At 40.4% G+C, this 20,509-nt stretch overlaps 2 protein-coding genes across 7 annotated transcripts; both read right to left on the reverse strand.

Annotated features, from left to right (window-relative positions):
* Nucleotides 1-562: 562 nt before the first annotated feature.
* LOC135102739 (putative nuclease HARBI1) lies at nt 563-8,948 on the reverse strand. 6 transcript variants are annotated; one of them, XM_064008250.1, is made up of 7 exons: nt 7,576-8,948; nt 6,325-6,492; nt 5,719-5,868; nt 5,234-5,370; nt 4,931-5,042; nt 4,473-4,584; nt 563-3,752 (listed from the first exon to the last, which is right to left on the reverse strand). In XM_064008250.1, the coding sequence occupies exons 1-3, from the start codon at nt 7,742-7,744 to the stop codon at nt 5,723-5,725; spliced, it is 483 nt and encodes a 160-aa protein (XP_063864320.1). In that variant the 5' UTR covers nt 7,745-8,948; the 3' UTR covers nt 563-3,752; nt 4,473-4,584; nt 4,931-5,042; nt 5,234-5,370; nt 5,719-5,722. The 6 variants fall into 6 exon arrangements, with proteins under 6 accessions (XP_063864320.1, XP_063864317.1, XP_063864318.1 ...); XM_064008247.1 differs by having other exon boundaries at nt 4,460-4,584; XM_064008248.1 differs by having other exon boundaries at nt 4,460-4,632.
* Nucleotides 8,949-9,093: 145 nt separating this feature from the next.
* LOC135103181 (uncharacterized) lies at nt 9,094-13,523 on the reverse strand. The gene is made up of 4 exons (XM_064009275.1): nt 13,391-13,523; nt 12,846-12,991; nt 12,481-12,683; nt 9,094-9,217 (listed from the first exon to the last, which is right to left on the reverse strand). Exons 1-4 carry the CDS (start codon nt 13,521-13,523, stop codon nt 9,094-9,096), a joined length of 606 nt encoding a protein of 201 aa, XP_063865345.1.
* Nucleotides 13,524-20,509: the final 6,986 nt, after the last annotated feature.

Below are 20,509 nucleotides of genomic sequence, written 5' to 3' on the forward strand. Positions count from 1 at the left end.
TAGTTCCACTGACTTGATATTCCCTTCCTTTGTCAGTCAGCACTCATCTCCTGAAACTAACTTCATCATAAACTTGACCTTTGTCCAATTCCTCACCTTCCCTAAGGCCATCTATGGCATTAATTTCCTCAGTATCATACATATCTAACAACTTAATTGTGTCAATAATGAGACACTGAAAGAGCAATTAAAATTACCACTCTAATACTAGCTAGTTGTGGATAATTTGCTTTCATTTTGGCACCTCAATTCAGTGTACATACATATTATTATACTTTCTTGCCTGTGACCATGGGTTTTACAAAATGGTGGCGAGGCACTGTGGGTAGAAGGGAGTGGTTGTCGTCAAAGATAGAGATGACCCTGGGGCCTCAGAAGTCAACCTCTAAGCTTACATCAGCATCCCCTCATCCCGTGACTCACTCTTGCTACGGTATCACGTGGAGTCAATTTCTTGCTTGTGGGTTGAGTTCTTACTGTAGCTGCACTGGCAGGTCTTCATTAGCTCTCATGTAATCTGTTTTACTGATCACATCATCATCATAGGGTCGAGGAAAGGTAGTTCTCTCTCTGACATTTATTGATGAGATAGGTATGACCGTAAGAACTGCAAACAAGTTCTCGGTCTCAGTTTCTTATAAAATAACATTATACACTGATATCAAACACTTTCAACACATTACAGTATTCATTAACAATACATGCAATCAACTCGGTACTATGACAATCAGTTTTTACTACAAAATTAAAGCATTTACCTGGTCAACTTCCTGCCCGTCTTTGACTGAGCGCGACTTGGCGGTGAGTGACGCCTGAAGGCGACCAGTGGCCAGATCCATGAAACAGGTTGCTATCTAACATTCTACAATCAGGAAAATGGTATAACTCCACTCTCACAGCAACTGCATTACAATCTTCAAGAAACGGTGTCCACAAAGAATTTCAGTGGTTGGCGGATGGAGGTTGCTAAACCCCTAAGTGTGCTCATTGGCTGCTGGAGTGATACATCACTGATTTCATGTCACACGCAAGGCAGCCAATCACATGGGGCTTTGTGTTATTGCAGAGGAAGTCATATGGCATTGTTTATGAACTTTGATACAGCGTCACACACCCAATGCCACCACTCACCACACTCAACTGTCTTTACAATGTTTTCATCATAGCTATTGAACCCCCTAAGAAAATAAAGAGACAATGATTCACTGACACTGAGGCCTTGACCTTGATGGAGGAGGTGTAGAATCGGGGTGCAGTGGACAGCAAAACTCGCACCACAAGTGGGAGTCACACGACATTGTTTACAAACTTTGATAAAGCAACCCCTTTTGCCTCTGGTGTAGGGCTGTTCCTCTGAGACCATGGACCACTTCCTGCTCATTTGGCAGCATTTCTACTCCCCCCGCACTGCACTTCGCTACTCACTCTCCGCCCTGCTAAGCATCACGTCTCGCAACCTACCCAGATTCAGCCGTCTTCCCCTCACAGCAATTGCCTATCCTGAGGTCCAGAGGAAATTTAAGGACCTCCAAAACATGTCAAGAGCAAGGTTACTGCAGAACAGCATTACACTGCAGACACTGTGTGTTAATTGGATATTCTTATCACATTTTCGTTAGCATAGTTGCAGACCTAGTATGATGCGGTTGACACAGAAGACGGATAGAGAGCTATATGGATGGAATTACTGTGATATTACCAAAAAATGGTGTGATGTCCAGCTGCAAGTAAATGAAATCATGGCTTATGGTTCCAGCAGACACATAGTAGGGTATTTTTAGTTTTTTACCAGTTTCAACATGGCTTTTCTTACCCTTCTCATCAGATACATTTTGTCATTCCAGAGTAATTTGAATCCCACATAAACCAACTGCAAATTAACTATAATAATGACAGCAATTATTGAACGGCTGTATGTACATATTTTTAGAGAAGCGAGGTTATTTTAGCTATTTTAGGTTTGTCTTTGGTTAGGTTACATTATTTTTGTTTTGTTAGATTACTTTGGTTAGGTTACATAAGGTTTCATTAACATACTAATTCAGTGTAGGCCAAAAATAACAAAAAGCAAATAGTTTCATGTGAAAAAGATAAACAGATGAAAGAGTAAAAATTTACCCACACTAGCACTTGCTTAATATTTTGTTTTGACTAATTGCTTATGGAATTTAGTTAACTAATGTTTTCGGCATTGCTGGGCATTGTTTTGAGTAATATGAACAAAATCCTCTGAATGACTTTCAATTGCATATTGGGAGAAAAAAATATTTCTGCTCAGCCTTTGGGACCCAAGCTGCTGTAATAAATTTTATTTCTTGAATATTGGTTTTACTTTCTTGAGGAAGGAGGGTTAGGTTATGGTTAGGTCAGTTAGGTTAGGTGATTGTTAGCAGTGCTTAAAACCCCTGCAATTATATAAAAAAAAAGTTTGCTCTTGTGTACATGTTGTATTTCATCAATGGTGCTGTTACAAAATTTACCTATATAGTCAATAAACATAACCAAGAACCAATTAAGCAATGGATTATATATAGGAGTAAGTACAGTACCTCTGGCAGTCAGGTCCGAGATAGTGACCACTGCAGTGCTAAATAACATCAATATGCTCTAATACATTCATGATTTACACCAAGTTGATTTGGCTTTACATGTGAACTTCAAAGTGGCTGATAATTGCAACATTCATATCCATGCAGGTGGGGAACTTCCAGATGAGACAACATACACTGCTGTGGAGTTGGTCATGCTGTGGATGTTATCTCACACAGCATTTACAGGACTGCCATACCCTGAAAGTGATGGCGCCACACTGCATAAGTAAACTACCAAAGGTTAAATTACATTTTGTAATTTAATGCTGTTTTCAACTTTAAGTGTATTACTGTACTGTAACAATAATTATGTTACAGCATCATCTTCCATGGGGCTAGCAGCATCATGTCCAACACTCATCTTCCTGAATGGAGATATCTGCACACTTGCACACCAACTCAGCAAAACCATGTGATAGATACAGGCATGACTAGATTGACTGCTAATTAAAAGAAAAATTAGTCAATAAAAACATCACTCAAAGAATACCAGCTTATTCTCTGCCTGCAGTAATATTTTTTTTTTTTTTTTTAGATGTGTCAGGGCCTCTAGAAGGACCACAGCCTTCCACCAGCAGTGGAGTTAGAGCCATCCAACCCTCTTCTGCTGGTGTTGCTGTTTCCACAGGGGACTCTGGATTTGACAATGCTGTGTCATCTGCACTGGATGAGAACATCTTTGTTCAAAGCATCCATGTTACAGATGACTACATGCAATGGTGAATAACATGTTGTGTCCTCCATTACAATGAACACTGATTATACAACTCCTGCCAGTAAGTTTGTTGTTCTTGCAACTTTGACCTTTTTTTTTTTTTTTTTGAAGAATATATCTCTCAGGCATTTAAATTGTTGATTCCATAAATGTACCATACCACAACCCTAGGTATAGTATAGCAGAAAGGTCCAAGGAGCAAATGAGGTAAAAGCAAAACAGCAAAATAGCATGACATGCAACTTAAAATACCATTTAATTTGTAACTTGTGGTGTAAAGTCATGTTTGCTTCTAAACTGTATTGCAGGTGGCCACTCAGACTTGGAAGTTCTCTCTCAAACACAGGAAACCCAACAGCAGATTCGTCTGAGCATGCACGAGCTGGTGATGGTGCAGCAGGAGCAGGGGCTGGCTGTACAAAACATGTCCCAGGCACTTCAACAATCTGTTGAAGTGCAGAGGAACATTCTGCATTCATTACAGCAGCTGGTAACACTTGCTGAGCACTTCATTAATGCCAACACCAGCCAACAATAATTTATAGGATTCTAATGTTTACCTTTCATAAGTTTACCTTTATTAAGTTACTAAGTTACAAGACTATTCTAATGTTTACCTTTCATAAGTTTACCTTTATTAAGTTATTAAGTAATAAGACTAAGTTATGAAATTAAATTATATTTCTTTTCTGTAGCTTTAAGTTGTAGCAATTCTATCATTTACCTAGAGCAGCATGTTAACGTTAGTGCAATATAATACCAAAGTATTTCTTCACTGTGACACCTACAATGCTTTTGTGTTACTTAAAGTACATACATAAAGTACATACATACATACTTATCGTAAATAAGATTAGTGTTTTGTGGTGACCTGCTGATGGGCATTTCTATAAATGTTTTTTTTTTTTTCAGGACCTGAACTATACTCTTATATGTTGTCATATTTTTTCTTGGAAAGACTTTGGTAATTGGTAATTTTATTTTATTTTTAAATAAATCTACAGCACATTTTTGTATCTATTTGTGTTATTCATACCTAACACTAGCAAGCCACTTAAGTATTTGATGAATTTAAATGCTGCACTGATCTCTTTCATTTAGTATGCTGTGATACATGGAAAACTATTATTTCACTCATTACATGATTACTGACCTGACTTCCTTACTTCAGTGCTGGAAGAAGTTTTGTATGATTTCTTGCTACACAATTCTGCCTGGAGCACATGGACCCCTCTACAGCACAGCAGGGTTGGTATCAGCATGGGGCATAGCTTCATCCTTAAGAGGTGGTAGCTGTTAGCAGACTTTTGTGGGAGTCTGAAAGGTCTAGGGATTGGAACCTAAGTGTTTCATTTGTTTAAAGTTTATATTGTATGCGAAGAATAGTCATGTAGTTTGACATTTAGCACTTTGATGATCCAGAACTAGCCCAAACCATAATGACTTTCAAGACACCTTTGTAGGAAAAAAACAGATGTTTATTTTCGTTAAATGACAGAACACTTCCGATAAATTTCATTACCCTAACAACAAGTGTGAGAACATTCATGACTGTACTCAGTTAAATCTAATATCCATGATATAGATATATCCTGTCAACTACCAGAAAAATAGTGACAAGTACATATGTCATCAGGAACTTGATGCAGCAGTTGTGTAGGAGCAGGCAAGCATTAATTATTTTCACACACTTGATGGGTCTGTACTGCAAGCTACTTCCAGTAGAGTGCAGGCACCTGTGAAAAGTGAGATTTCATACTACAAGAGGATTCATTACTTATAAAGGAGTATATCAACTGTTCATTTATAACTGATGTCAAGGTTTATCACACTGTTTTCTTATGCAATACCAGTAACCACGTGCAGTCACATGAAAATCAATAAAATACATGGTTGGGTAAACATGTAATGCAATAATACTATATACCTGGGAATCTGGAGCAGTAGCTGAGGATCACTCCATTCACATCACAAACAAGTTGGATGTTCAGAGGGAGTGATACCTTTTCCAGTTAAAGTAGAGGGCCTCGTCCACACTTGAGGCCTTGATGGCAATGTGGGTGCCTTTGCACACAAAAGAAAGTATTAGATGATCATGTTACAAAGTAGCTACATATATCCATCATTAATATATATATATATATATATATATATATATATATATATATATATATATATATATATATATATATATATATATATATATATATATATATATATATATATATATATATATATATATATATATATATATATATATATATATATATATATATATATATATATATATATATATATATATATATACAGTAAAATCCCTCTCATTTGGCATTCGAGTATCCGGCAGCTTCAAGTATCCGGCACATATTTCCCCGAACCATAATATCAATTAAAAAATCAATGTGTACTTACAAAATCAATTAAAATTCCAGCGCGAGGTATACTCTGTTCCCTCGCGACCAGAGCGCACTGCTTTACACCACCCGCGACCCACTGCACTGTGTTTACTCAGTGACTCAGTCCCGCGTGTGCACTGTTTATCGCCTGACGCCTTCATCATGCCTAAAGTTGTAGAAAAGAGGAAGCGTGTTGTGCTTACACTTAAGCAGCTGATCAGATCAGCTGCTGATTAAGATCAGCTGATCTTTGTTATGGTAAGATGCGTGAGTGTAGGGTGGTGATTGTGGACATAATTTCACTTCTATTCAAGTATCCAGCAATATTCAAGTATCCGGCATGTCGGCGGTCCCGTTGATGCCGGATAAGAGGGATTTTACTGTATATATATATATATATATATATATATATATATATATATATATATATATATATATATATATATATATACCGCCCCTGCACTTGAAATGCACACATTATATATAAAATATGAAAACTTTTTAGTGCTTAACAGGAACTTGAGGCTGTGAGATACCTTTCATTCAAAGGAAACACCGATGAAATGACAGATTACAACAATAGCACTAAATTTAAAACAAAATACATTGTTGTTAATCTTACCATCAATGGCCCCAATAACCCTTAGGAAATTTTTGATCCTGAAGAACTGATGTGCAGTTCTCCTTTGATCAAGGTGTGTTGGAGGCATCTTGATTTCCTGCACCGACTTATCTCTCAACACGGTGCACACACACTCGAAGACACTGCTGACAGTTGCTTTTGTAGGTCCTGAAAGCAAATTATAAGCCATTAGTTTTTATTTTATTTATTTATTTATTTTAAATAAGGTACATCTTTCTGCTGTAAGCAAAAAAAAAAATAAAAAAATAAAAAAATCAGCAACAGATATTTAATGATCCTTCTACAAGTAATGCACCATTCTTTCAATCACTGCAACCACATCCATACACATATTACATCTGCTGTCAAATTTTTTTTGCCAACAGTATAGTAAATTAAGTTATCCTCAGGACAGTGTTAGAAACATGTCAGAAATAAACCTAACAAGTCTAGAAATATTTGTACACATGAATAATAATAGGGTGGGTGAGGAAGGGACAGCCCTAGGTGTACTTGATGGTAGGTTTGGTAAGGTTAGCATCATCCCTCATCCCTCCTTATTAATTATGCACTCACATACTTTGACACTAAGAACTAATCTTGACATGTTCCTAACACTGGAACACTGGAACAATTTTATAAACAGTGGCATGCAGTAGGTTGACTTTTATGCCTTTTATCCTTGAAAGTCAGCCACACTTAAATATTACTCACCACATTGAACATCAGTTCATTCACCTACAAAAGTTATTAATGGGATATTGTGCAATTTGTTAAAAAAAAAAAAAAAAAGTAGTAATTGTTTAGAGTACTCTCTTGTCCTTATTACACGTCTATCCTCTTCCATTCTTTCACATATACCTCTTGATAAACCTGAAACATATAGTATAAGGTGGGGGGAGATGTGCCCCCGTCCATCAGGGGTGTTCCAGAGGTTATGCTAACTTATATTAGTGTCCTTAAGGATGGGTCTAGCCTCCGTGGTTACGTTAGATTAGGTAATTCATATAAAAGTTTACGGTGACTAACCTAATCTCTGTTAACCTCTGGGGGCCTTCGCCCATCCCCTGGACCCCCTGAAGGGCAGAGACACTTCTTCCTCACCTTAAAGTTACGTTTTATGTGTATCTAAAGGTATATGCGAAGAATGTAAGAGAATAGACCAATAATAAGGTCAGGGAAAGGGTTCCCTGACAATTTCCAAAACAGCCAGCCCCTGTGCTGAAGCATGCAACACCAGTATCATCTTACCTGCAGTGTCTCCAATGACGTTTTGTAAGAGCCCACTGGCAAACAATCTCTGGGCCAGCAAAACTTGGGTGTGAGTTTGTAATGCCTGGCTGTGCCTTGTCCTTCTCTCCAGCTGAGGCTGCATCTCAAACAAGAGGAGATGCAGCTGAGGGAAGCGATATTTGAGCATGAGCTCATTATCACTCAATGCCAAGGGGTCAAAGCGATCCCGAAAGCGCCTTTCTCGCCTCAAGGCACGAACGTCGAAGTATGCAAAGAAAATATCCAATATATGCAGAAGCGACGAAAATAATACTTAATCACAGTACACACTGAGCGCGCACCTTTCCTTTTCTTGCTTTTTCAGTGTTCCATGTAAGATTTCACATTATGCATCACAAAAACCATGCTTTCTTGGTGGTAAAGCTTGTAAACAATAAAAAAAAAAAAAGTTTTTTTGTGCACATAAATATTTATATAAGAGTTTTCAGGCGAGGTGATGTTAACTTATACCACCTCAGGAGGTGGTGTAACTTATCAACCTTGCTATCATGGCAACACCAACCTCTTACGCATTCGTGAATACCCTTATGCGGCCGGAGGTTGATAATGGGCGCTGATCACAGTTTGTTAAGTAGCAACCGTTTCGTGGCCCTTTGGGCCGGTATACATAAAAACCCCTAAAAGACTTTTAAATTTACTCCCAGCTAAAAGTGAATGCTAAAAGTGTACACAAGATACTATAAAAGTTTTCTTAAGTCAGTTTTAGTTAGGAATAAAAGTAAAATATAAACTCGCTATACATGCTATGTTTAGCGCTTAAGAATGATCCTAACCATGATGTTTTTGCACTTGAATGTCAAAGCAGTATATAAAATGATTTAATGTTAATTTATATTTCACATTTCGATAAAAAAGAACTGGACGATTGACATATTTTATGAGTTTAATTATGTACAATAAGGCAAGTTCAGATTCAAATCCGCCCCGGGGATGCCAACACAACAATGTATTAAATTCCACTCCCTATAAGCAGCTGTGAGATGATCTGGTGAAGTTGGATTGAATTCAGAAAGATTTGTTAAATTGTACTTACTCTCAGCAAGAAACTATGGGGTATCTGGGTGAGGTTGTTAAGTTGAATGCAGAAAGATAAATTCCAGTTACTTGGACCACGTGGTGACGGGTTCTTAGTTTGACACACACACACACACACACACACACACACTCTGCCAAAAGCAATTTAAAATGGATCTTGGTGTTATGAGCTGCAATTGCATTCTACAGTTAGCTTTATTTCATACCTTATTTACATATTCTGCCTCCTAATCTCTGAATGCAGTAATTATTTTATGTGTGCCATTAATAACACTAATGACAGTGGGGAATCCTGCAGCTTATATAACGTGTTTGTCTCCTCATAATATCCACGAGAGAGAGAAAGAATAAATGAAGATGCCGTGTAGTGAGTGATCCTCAAGGGTTTTGGCTGACGGATGGCTGCGTTGTATGGAACTTATGGCCTTTATCTAATCTTACTTACTCCCTACGGTGCGACTCCCAAGTGCATTCCTCACAAGTCTTAACACATAAAATGTCACCAAGGTCAGGCAGAACTTTCTCGATCAGTTGAGCATCACTATACTCTCGTAGGACGCCTCTCCTTTGCCGAAAATTGAAGTGTTAGGAGTATCCCTCACCCCTAGAATGTAAAAGTCTTTTAGGTCTTAAAAGTGATTATGTGTTACCTTTAAGGAACTTTTAGCAGTAAAAGTAAAATTGGTCGCTAAAAGTAGCGACAGTAGTCTGTTAAAATATATATATATATATATATATATATATATATATATATATATATATATATATATATATATATATATATATATATATATATACATAGGCACTGATGTCTCTTCGGATTATGAAATTCATGGGCGTAATTCGTGTTTAATAAAAAGGGGTGGGTGCAACTGGGAGGACAGAATAACTTTAGTGCCCTCTAAGGGAGTGTGATGTTCCCTTGTGGCAGACGATAATTACAAATCCTATCACTGGATTAAAAGAAATACAAATATTGACACTTTTATAGATTTTTAATTGATAATGGAATAAACCGAATAATAATAATAAAAAGAAAGTAATTCAGAAATACAAAATAAATGGTAGCGTATTCTTCAATTACATAAAAACTACGATGGAGATATTTTCGCGACTACTGAGTTGTGGGGGAGACCAGAGAATAAATAAATAAATAACAAATATATACCCAAAAAGTATGTATAGACCTGAGGACAGTCTCACACGGTGATCTCGAACCAGGTGGTTTCACTAGTCCCGTGGAGAAAACCAACAAAAAAAAAAGAACAAAAAAAAAATGCGAATATCTATCCACTCAGAAACAGTTTATCAACAGGAATATCTGAGGAGAATCCGAGAGGGTCTGAGGAGAATCCGAGAGAGACTCGTTTAGTAAAATTATTGTTAAATAAACACTTACTTAATATTACAGGAAATGGAGGAGGAGATTATCAGACTGCATGCTCACCTGAGGAGAATCCGAGAGAGACTGGCTTTGCTTGTGAGGAAATCGGCGGGAAACTAAGGATAAAGGTTTCCAATGGGGAAATTTATTAAGAGTTATAATTTTGTTTTTAGTGGGGGGGCGACTAGGTTGTGAGTTCAGGGATGAAAAATATGAATAATTAAGTTACTGTTTACTTTATAGTTGTTACTTTAAGAAGTTTAATTCAATGGACTTTTGAAATTAATTGGGGAATTAGTCAAAGTCTGGTATCTCTTCCCGGCTTGCGTAGCAACAGGGGTAACAGGACGGCGAAGCAAAGAAGACTTATTAGATTCGTCAACCTCATTGGCGCGGCGTAATTATCTGGGATTTGTTTGAGCTGGTTTAAGACCTTACCATTATAGAATTAATTTTATCGTATTAAGGGCTCCCCATTCTCTGGGATTAGGTGAAAAATTCGCCTCTATAACCTGGCCAAGCAGGAGAAATTACGTTTATTCACGGGGTAAATTTTGTTATAGAAGTGGTCAACACAGTGACGCTGAGAGGGGGGGGGGGGAAAGCAAGGACAAAAGGACACTGAGGAGAGGAGGGGAAGGGGGGGGGTTAGTCACATGGTACTGAGATTCTGGTCATCCCCGCACATTACATGGGCCTTAATCTAGGAAAAAAGTAGAAATATACATAATTAATTTTCCAGCACTACACGAGCCTTTCATCCGTTCTAGAATTTTTCACCTCTCTCTTTTCTCCTTACCAAAAAAAAATAAAATAACACCTTCACATCCGAGTATTTAGAACCTCCCCTCACCACCACACAACCAAGCCAGGCTGACGAACTGCACGTGATCGCTGTCGGGAAATAACTCTGACCTTCTCTCCCATACAATGGCTTGTGGGCCATATCACCACAATGTCCCTTGGAGACATAACTCGGCTCTTTCTCTCATCTCAAGGAAAAAGAAAAGAAATTCCACCCCAACCAGCCTCTTGACCTCCTGTGGTGTGAGGACTTAACCTTAAGTCACTCCGTCACTCTCTGAAACGAGATTCGGCCACCCCAGTACTCGGTTCCTTCCACTCGAACAGTCATTTACTCATCCACACATTCACTCACACCACGAGATACTATAGATGATTACGCGAAGCGCTCGCCACGTCCTGAAGTAATCCACCACAGAATGGCCCGAACGGGTTGTCGAGTGCAGTAGTAGTCTGCGAATTAAAGTGGTTCCTTATTCCTTCTCAAATTCTTACATCACCTCTCACATAGTACACATACCCGTCATACCTCGATTCATTACAACCAGTCCAGCCAGGCCATGCAAAAGTAAGGGGGGGGGACTCTATTTACCCCAAGCACTCTGCTCTTTTCTATACCGTTCTTCCAGCGACATTAACATTCCTCAATATAGCGTCTGGGACGGTTACGCACTCTAGGCGGTAACACTTCAGTTTCTATATCAGGTTGGAACACTGTGTCTTGAGCCGCAACTATGTACTCTTCCTCACTGTGAAACTGTTTGATCTTTTCTGCCGCTCTTTGCACCATCTTTCCCGAGAAAGGGTCTTTCACCACATAACCACCGCCTCCTCTTAAAACTTCCACCACCTTATATGGGCCGTCCCAACGAACACACAGTTTCTTACACACTCCTGACTCTGTAGTTTCTCGCTTCACCCACACCAACGCCCCAATGTCTACCTTCTGCTCCTTGCGTTTCCTGTTGGCCGCATTACGGTATTTCCGAGTCATTTTCTCGTGTGTTTCCCGGATCAGCCAGCGGACCACATCCACGTCTTGCTCGTCACCATCAACTGCGGGTAGCCTGGCACCCACCACTCGGGGCGCATGCCGGGAGAAAAACGCGAAGAAAGGTTGTTGGGCGATACTGGTATGGACGGCGGCATTCATAGTGGCCTGACACACAGGGAGTAGGCGAGGCCACCGTAGCGGGTAACCTCGGCACATGGAAGCCAAGATGGATTTGAGCGTGCGATGGAGTCGTTCGGTGATGGCGTTCCCTTGCGGGTGGTAGGGAGTGGTGTAACAGAGGGTGATGAGGTGTTGCTGGCAGAATTGTTGGAAGATCTGGGAGGTGAACTCGCCCCCGTTGTCCAGGACGATGGAGTGAGGAGTCCCGAAGTCGGTAATGTAGTGCTGCAGCGCCTCTACAATTCCCTCTGATAGTTTGTTTTTGAGTGGATAGAACTTCACAAATCGGCTAAAGTGATCTACGATAGTCAACACATATCGGTAGCCACCACTGCCTGCAATCATATCCGTCAGGTCTATACCTATCCTATCTAAGGGCTTCTCTACTGAAGGTAATTCCTGATAAGGCTGCTGTAACCCTGGAGAGGTTTTAAATCTTTGACAGGTAAGGCAATTCTTTACGTACTGGGTTACGTCAAACTTGAGATTACACCAGTAAAACAATTCTTCGGCCTTTTTAATTGTCTTTTTCTGACCCAGGTGGCCAGAAAGCTCATGTGCATGTTCTAAAGCTTTAGGAATCAGAACCTGAGGAACTACCAATGAATAATGAATGCTGCCATCAATGTTTTCCTTAGCGTAGTACAGCAACTCATCAATTATAGTGAACTGGTGCAATATACTCTTATGATACTTTTTGGTAGGTATAGACCCTCCTTCCAGATACTCTATCATGTCTCTCCACTTAATTTCTTCCCTTTGTTGAATCTTGATTTGTTCTAAAGTCAGGCCTAAATAGTTTGGAGTAGGACATCACTGAATGATCCTCACTGGGCGAGAGAGCTGATCGGCCACGTAGTTATACTTTCCCTTCACATATTGGATGTTGTATTGGTATTCTCTCATCTCTAGTATCCAGCGGTTCATCCTGGCAGATTTGGTCTTTCTCTTGAATATACTAGTAAGGGGCTGATGATCTGTGAATATAGTGAAGCTAGTTCCCCACAAATAATGATGGAAGTGTCTACAAGAGAGAAGTACTGCCAAGGCTTCTTTATCTGTAGCTGAGTACCTATTCTCAGTGGAGTTTAATTTTTTTGAAAAATAGCCCAAAGGTCTGACGGACCCATCCTCCTGAGTTTGACTTAAGACGCCTCCTACGTGGGTATTACTGGCATCAGTTGTTAAAATGAACGGCTGGTTACTTTGCGCTCTCGCTAGTATAGGGGCCTGGGCAAGAGATCTTTTTAAGGTATCGAATGCCTCCTGACACTTGTCTGTCCAAAGGAAAGGTTGATCTTTTTTCGTTAGGTTGGTAAGTGGAGTGGCTATTTGAGCGAAATTACTGATGTGTTTCCTATAAAATCCTGCCATACCTAAAAATCGTCTCACTTCCTTGACCTTAGTGGGCGGTTTCATTTCCAATACTGCCTCTACATTCTTTGGGTCGGGTTGACTACCTTCTTGTGAAATTTTATGACCAAGAAACGTAACTTCAGTCTTTGCCATTTCGCATTTAGATAAGTTAAGCTTGACTCCGTTTTCTTTAAGTAAAGCGAAAGTTTCACTGAGTCTTTCGCTGAGTGTGGTGAAGTCTGAAGCCCAAATGATTAGGTCGTCTAAGTAATTTTTCATCCAACCCTTCTTCACGAGAGGAGCTAACAATGAGGCCATATGTCTAGTAAAGATAGCTGGAGAACAGCTTAATCCAAAAGGTAGCCTTTTAAACCTATAGTCACCCCATCACTGAAGGCTGTGAGGTCTCTGCTACCTTCCTCCAATAGAATTTGAAAATAAGCCTCCCTCATATCTAGCGTGGCATAGAACTGATGGCCAGCTGCTTGTTCAACTAATTCTTCTAGGCGGGGAAGCGGGTAAATATCAGTAGTTAGGTGCTTGTTGACATGTTGGTAGTCAAGGCACATTCTTTTACTTCCATCCGGTTTATTGACTAATACTATAGGAGAGAGCCATGCAAATGTAGATTTTTCAATGATATCTCTGTTCTCCATATCTGTTAACATGTTTGATATCAGGGTTTTTGCTTCCTCGGGGTATCGGTACCTAGGACCACGACTAGGCTCTGGATTAGAGATATTAATTTTAGCAGGAGGCCCTTTCATTAATCCAAGTTCGTTTTTGTCTACTATGAATAAATCATGGTGATTGAGAATGATATTTTTTAAGATTGTTTTCTGCTCTCTAGTAAGGTTACTCCATTTCTGTTGTCTTATCAACTCCTCGAGTCTTTGTGGCCTACTCTTTGATTCCTGACACCTTGTTTGGTCGTTGTGTGGCAACAGATCATTGTGGATTTCTAGGGAAGGAGTGGCTTGCTTTTGGTGGATGACTCTGATCGTCGGGGAGGAGATGTTTTCAAAAGTGCCTAATAGGGTTCCTGGTTTGATTGTTTTCCGGCCCTTAGTATCATTAATAAATGGGAGGGGGACCTTTTTATTCTCATCTACTGTCACAATCAAGGGGTGATGATTAGGCGTTAAACATGGCTGAGGCTGGACTAACAAAGTTTCTCCTGGGTTTTCTTTCACCGAGATAGGAAGAAACTGAGCTCGGTAGGGATCAAGTTTGATGGTATGAGTTAGCCGGATGTGATCTGTTTGACTTGGAGTGGTAGGAAGAATAGGTACCTCGTGAACTCGTTCCACCTTGCCTTTCTGCCTTTTGATATGATTAACAAGGTATGTGGTTTTACCCCACTTTACTGTATTTGTCTTACCATTCCATTGAAAAGGAGCTTGTGAAAGTATGTCTGTCCCGAGTAAGACGTCAGCGTCAAGGTAGCTATTCGGGACTACAGGGCACCATTGTTTGTGTATAGTCTCTTCACCTACTCCTATCTCTAGTAAGGTCATCCCCAAGATTCGTAAGGGTGAACCAGTTACCCCTTGTAGTATAGGTACTGCTCGCCTTTGTGATATAGTTCCTTCTAATTTCTCTACCGCAGCCTCTGTGATTAAAGTATAGCCGCTACCAGTGTCAATGACAGCTTTAAGAATTTTCTTGTTAACTATGAGATTGATAGCGGGGGATGTGAATCCCTGGGTGAGTCATATATTCTGATTTGGTTTTCCGGGGCAGTTTTTATTTCCTCTCCAGCACCCACGCTGTCTACAGTCAAAGCATGATCCACGGGCAGGTTTTCTCCAGCAGTCTCTCAGCGTGTGACTATGGGCTCGACAGTGTGAGCAATATTTAGCGGGTTGTGTTGGAGAGGGGGAGGTTCTCAACCTTCCTACTTGATCAGTGAGACTTTTAATCTGCTGCTTAAGTTCCCAAATTTCCTTTGATTCCTTGGATGTTGCATTTGTTAGGTCTGGGGGATTTTGAGTTATTGGGTCAGGGCTACCAATGAGTTTTGAATTAGATTTTTCCAGTTCAGGTTTAATTCTAGCAATGGGGGAAGTATGGGCAGCCTCGAGCAGTTGGCGCTCATGTTCTACCCTGTCAATAAATTTATCAAGAGGATAATCCTCATCCAGGAAATCTTCTAGTCTAGCCTTTGCTTCTTGGGTTAAGCCCTGCCACAACTTTCTTTTGATAATTTTCTTACAGTTAGGGAGTTTCTCTCCTGGAAAACTCGTCTCTAGAGTGGCATATTTGCAAGTGAATTTGTTGGCAAATGCTTGGGGAGATTCTACCCAATCATATGTCTGTGAGTCTATGTCTCTCCACGCCCTGTCAAAGTTAACCTCTTGGGAGAATTGTGATAGAAGCAATTAGAGACGTCGCAGTGAGGCTGGTAGATACCTATCAGCGCCAGCATTTTTAATTGTCTCCGATTTCGTGGGGCAAAGGGGTGACTTAGCTAAATTTGAAATCGATGTGCAGGAAAAGTACAGCATGAATTGCTGCACAAGTGTATCTAAAATTAAAAACATAACCCTTAATATTAATATTCATACTTACTGGTGTATGATAAGGCTTTGTTAATTGAATTATAAGATAAAACTAAAAATAGGTAATGAATTTTTTTTTAAGTAAGTATAAACAGTAAAAATAAAAGGATGTTGACTTCGGCTTGTGCATTTTATCTGGGAATGTTGAAAAATATCAGATATCACTGACACGTCCTGTATATGAAAGTAATCAGTGAAATAAAAAAAGAATAGCACCGCTGGCGGACGTACGACGTACTTATCTTGATCATGATTCTTCAGTTAAAGAAAGCGCCGCGCGCCGTTAGGGAGTGTAAAATGTAAACAATAGCCTCTCAGTTCTGCCGATACAAAGGCCTTTACTTTGCTTTACTATATCCAGAATAGGGTATAGCTCGTTCTTTCAAGAATTTTCTTAATTCCGCTGTAGTCCATGATTGTGGCGGTGATGTATCCATTGTGCAGGGTAGTCGAGTGTCTGTGTTTTGGTTTGCTCGCTGCCCAAGTACCCGAGGATAGTGATCGTACCGCAAAAATAAAGTCTCTGATACAAAATTATATTTTCTTTACATTAAATGGATTTGCCTGTTGTTTAGTACATGAAAATGCAAGTATATATTAGTACGAGTATACTTCCATTGAGGTCAGTAGAAAATTACAGATTGCCTGCCCTGATACACTTATAGGCTCTTTTAAGAATATTATCTGAAATTATGAATAGAGGCTCAAACAATGTCATGTGCTGTCAGTTATCACGAAATTAATTGACTTAAAATTCAGACGCATTACTGTGCAACGATACACCTTTGTAAGCTTGTAAAACCTTGCCCCAAAAAGTATTTATTTTCCGGCGAGAATTAAAAATTCTGGCGCTATCTGGTATCAAAACGCTCACTGCGACGTCTCTAATTGTTTAATACTATTCCAGGTGTGACAATGATGTAAGGTTTGATGGTTATGTATGAGAGCCGCGAGCTCGCTGCTGACCCTACTCTTTGCAATTTGCACTTTGCGGGTGTCCTCATTGCTACTTTGCTCCACCAGTTCAATGAAAATTTGCAATTGGGTAGTTGAGTCAAGACCTTGTAGGTGGTGGAGTTCAAGAATTGGGATATCTCGGGGTTTGGTGGGAGTGCTAGGTGCTCTGTGTAAATTAGGGATGTTAGCCAAGCGCCCAATTACCTGATTTTGTTGATTTAAGATTTGCTTTAGTTCCTCTACTTCCTGTTCTAAAGTGTTCAAGTCTTTCCCTTTACTTTCATGTTTAACTGCTCCCAGGCTCTCTCTGGTGTTATGATCCATCAAGTCCTGCCACGGGTCTAATCCACGCCTTGGGAGGCGAACATTATCAGTCATCTTTGCTCACATGGAAGTTTAATGTACTGGGTGCAGAACACAATCTCTCAGGGTGATTGTTAGGTGACCTGTGATACACAGTATGCGCTCAGGTTTTCTTCTTCCAGGACAATGTGTTCTACTCCACTGCCTCTCTATTGCTACTGTGACCTTCAATAACTCTTTTGATCTTACTGATTACTTGAGCTTGGCCTCTCTCGTCCCAGTGAACACCATCCTCGCTCAGTTCTTGTACAAATTGAATATTATTAAAATGAATGTTTGGGGTCTTCAGGGCTCTCTTTATTCTATTATTGATTCCTACTTGGAATTTCTTATATTTCTCCACTGATATTCCCCTAGGGTTGGTCCTGGGTTCAATTTGGCAGACATGCACTAGTGATTGGCATTTGGCAGTGATTTCTTTGATGATGTTCTTAACATCGGAGAAAATCCTAGCGGGATTGGTAGATGTTTCTATGTCGTTGCTGCCTATCCACAAGATGGTCAAGTCATGTTGCCACTCGAGTACTCGATTTAACCGATCATCCTCAAAGAAAGTCCTAGCCTTTGCTCCAGGGGCTCTGAATATCCTAATTTGCACATTTGTTACCTCTAGATGCCGGGGAATCTGGCTATGCCCTACAAGTGCCACCTTCAACATTTACACTTATTTCCAGTCTCCACCTCTTTCGGTCAGTCGCAAAATAAATGCCACCGCTGCTCACCAGTTTAGTGCCCTCTAAGGGAGTGTGATGTTCCCTTGTGGCAGACGATAATTACAAATCCTATCACTGGATTAAAAGAAATACAAATATTGACACTTTTATAGATTTTTAATTGATAATGGAATAAACCGAATAATAACAATAAAAAGAAAGGAATTCAGAAATACAAAATAAATGGTAGCGTATTCTTCAATTACATATAAACTACGATGGAGATATTTTCGCGACTACTGAGTTGTGGGGGAGACCAGAGAATAAATAAATAAATAACAAATATATACCCAAAAAGTATGTATAGACCTGAGGACAGTCTCACACGGTGATCTCGAACCAGGTGGTTTCACTAGTCCCGTGGAGAAAACCAACAAAAAAAAAAGAACAAAAAAAAAAATGCGAATATCTATCCACTCAGAAACAGTTTATCAACAGGAATATCTGAGGAGAATCCGAGAGGGTCTGAGGAGAATCCGAGAGAGACTCGTTTAGTAAAATTATTGTTAAATAAACACTTACTTAATATTACAGGAAATGGAGGAGGAGATTATCAGACTGCATGCTCACCTGAGGAGAATCCGAGAGAGACTGGCTTTGCTTGTGAGGAAATCGGCGGGAAACTAAGGATAAAGGTTTCCAATGGGGAAATTTATTAAGAGTTATAATTTTGTTTTTAGTGGGGGGGCGACTAGGTTGTGAGTTCAGGGATGAAAAATATGAATAATTAAGTTACTGTTTACTTTATAGTTGTTACTTTAAGAAGTTTAATTCAATGGACTTTTGAAATTAATTGGGGAATTAGTCAAAGTCTGGTATCTCTTCCGGGCTTGCGTAGCAACAGGGGTAACAGGACGGCGAAGCAAAGAAGACTTATTAGATTCGTCAACCTCATTGGCGCGGCGTAATTATCTGGGATTTGTTTGAGCTGGTTTAAGACCTTACCATTATAGAATTAATTTTATCGTATTAAGGGCTCCCCATTCTCTGGGATTAGGTGAAAAATTCGCCTCTATAACCTGGCCAAGCAGGAGAAATTACGTTTATTCACGGGGTAAATTTTGTTATAGAAGTGGTCAACACAGTGACGCTGAGAGGGGGGGGGGGAAAGCAAGGACAAAAGGACACTGAGGAGAGGAGGGGAAGGGGGGGGGTTAGTCACATGGTACTGAGATTCTGGTCATCCCCGCACATTACATGGGCCTTAATCTAGGAAAAAAGTAGAAATATACATAATTAATTTTCCAGCACTACACGAGCCTTTCATCCGTTCTAGAATTTTTCACCTCTCTCTTTTCTCCTTACCAAAAAAAAATAAAATAACACCTTCACATCCGAGTATTTAGAACCTCCCCTCACCACCACACAACCAAGCCAGGCTGACGAACTGCACGTGATCGCTGTCGGGAAATAACTCTGACCTTCTCTCCCATACAATGGCTTGTGGGCCATATCACCACAATGTCCCTTGGAGACATAACTCGGCTCTTTCTCTCATCTCAAGGAAAAAGAAAAGAAATTCCACCCCAACCAGCCTCTTGACCTCCTGTGGTGTGAGGACTTAACCTTAAGTCACTCCGTCACTCTCTGAAACGAGATTCGGCCACCCCAGTACTCGGTTCCTTCCACTCGAACAGTCATTTACTCATCCACACATTCACTCACACCACGAGATACTATAGATGATTACGCGAAGCGCTCGCCACGTCCTGAAGTAATCCACCACAGAATGGCCCGAACGGGTTGTCGAGTGCAGTAGTAGTCTGCGAATTAAAGTGGTTCCTTATTCCTTCTCAAATTCTTACATCACCTCTCACATAGTACACATACCCGTCATACCTCGATTCATTACAACCAGTCCAGCCAGGCCATGCAAAAGTAAGGGGGGGGGACTCTATTTACCCCAAGCACTCTGCTCTTTTCTATACCGTTCTTCCAGCGACATTAACATTCCTCAATATAGCGTCTGGGACGGTTACGCACTCTAGGCGGTAACACTTCAGTTTCTATATCAGGTTGGAACACTGTGTCTTGAGCCGCAACTATGTACTCTTCCTCACTGTGAAACTGTTTGATCTTTTCTGCCGCTCTTTGCACCATCTTTCCCGAGAAAGGGTCTTTCACCACATAACCACCGCCTCCTCTTAAAACTTCCACCACCTTATACTCGTATGGGCCGTCCCAACGAACACACAGTTTCTTACACACTCCTGACTCTGTAGTTTCTCGCTTCACCCACACCAACGCCCCAATGTCTACCTTCTGCTCCTTGCATTTCCTGTTGGCCGCATTACGGTATTTCCGAGTCATTTTCTCGTGTGTTTCCCGGATCAGCCAGCGGACCACATCCACGTCTTGCTCGTCACCATCAACTGCGGGTAGCCTGGCACCCACCACTCGGGGCGCATGCCGGGAGAAAAACGCGAAGAAAGGTTGTTGGGCGATACTGGTATGGACGGCGGCATTCATAGTGGCCTGACACACAGGGAGTAGGCGAGGCCACCGTAGCGGGTAACCTCGGCACATGGAAGCCAAGATGGATTTG

Source organism: Scylla paramamosain, chromosome 8 (assembly GCF_035594125.1).
Source record: "Scylla paramamosain isolate STU-SP2022 chromosome 8, ASM3559412v1, whole genome shotgun sequence".
Lineage (NCBI taxonomy): Eukaryota > Metazoa > Arthropoda > Malacostraca > Decapoda > Portunidae > Scylla > Scylla paramamosain.

Excerpts from the sequence above, each read along its gene's own strand:
- LOC135102739 (XM_064008250.1), bottom strand. The coding sequence starts at position 7,744 with ATGCTCAAATATCGCTTCCCTCAGCTGCATCTCCTCTTGTTTGAGATG. Across the intron at positions 6,493-7,575 it reads CGTCATTGGAGACACTGCAG|GACCTACAAAAGCAACTGTC; the intron begins GTAAGATGATAC and ends ATTTGCTTTCAG. Across the intron at positions 5,869-6,324 it reads GGTTATTGGGGCCATTGATG|GCATGATGAAGGCGTCAGGC; the intron begins GTAAGATTAACA and ends CTACAACTTTAG.
- LOC135103181 (XM_064009275.1), bottom strand. The coding sequence starts at position 13,523 with ATGGCAAAGACTGAAGTTACGTTTCTTGGTCATAAAATTTCACAAGAA. Across the intron at positions 12,684-12,845 it reads CCGATCAGCTCTCTCGCCCA|TTCACTATAATTGATGAGTT; the intron begins GTGAGGATCATT and ends ATATTGCACCAG. Across the intron at positions 9,218-12,480 it reads CTCAAGTTTGACGTAACCCA|GAGAGGCGTCCTACGAGAGT; the intron begins GTACGTAAAGAA and ends TTTTCGGCAAAG.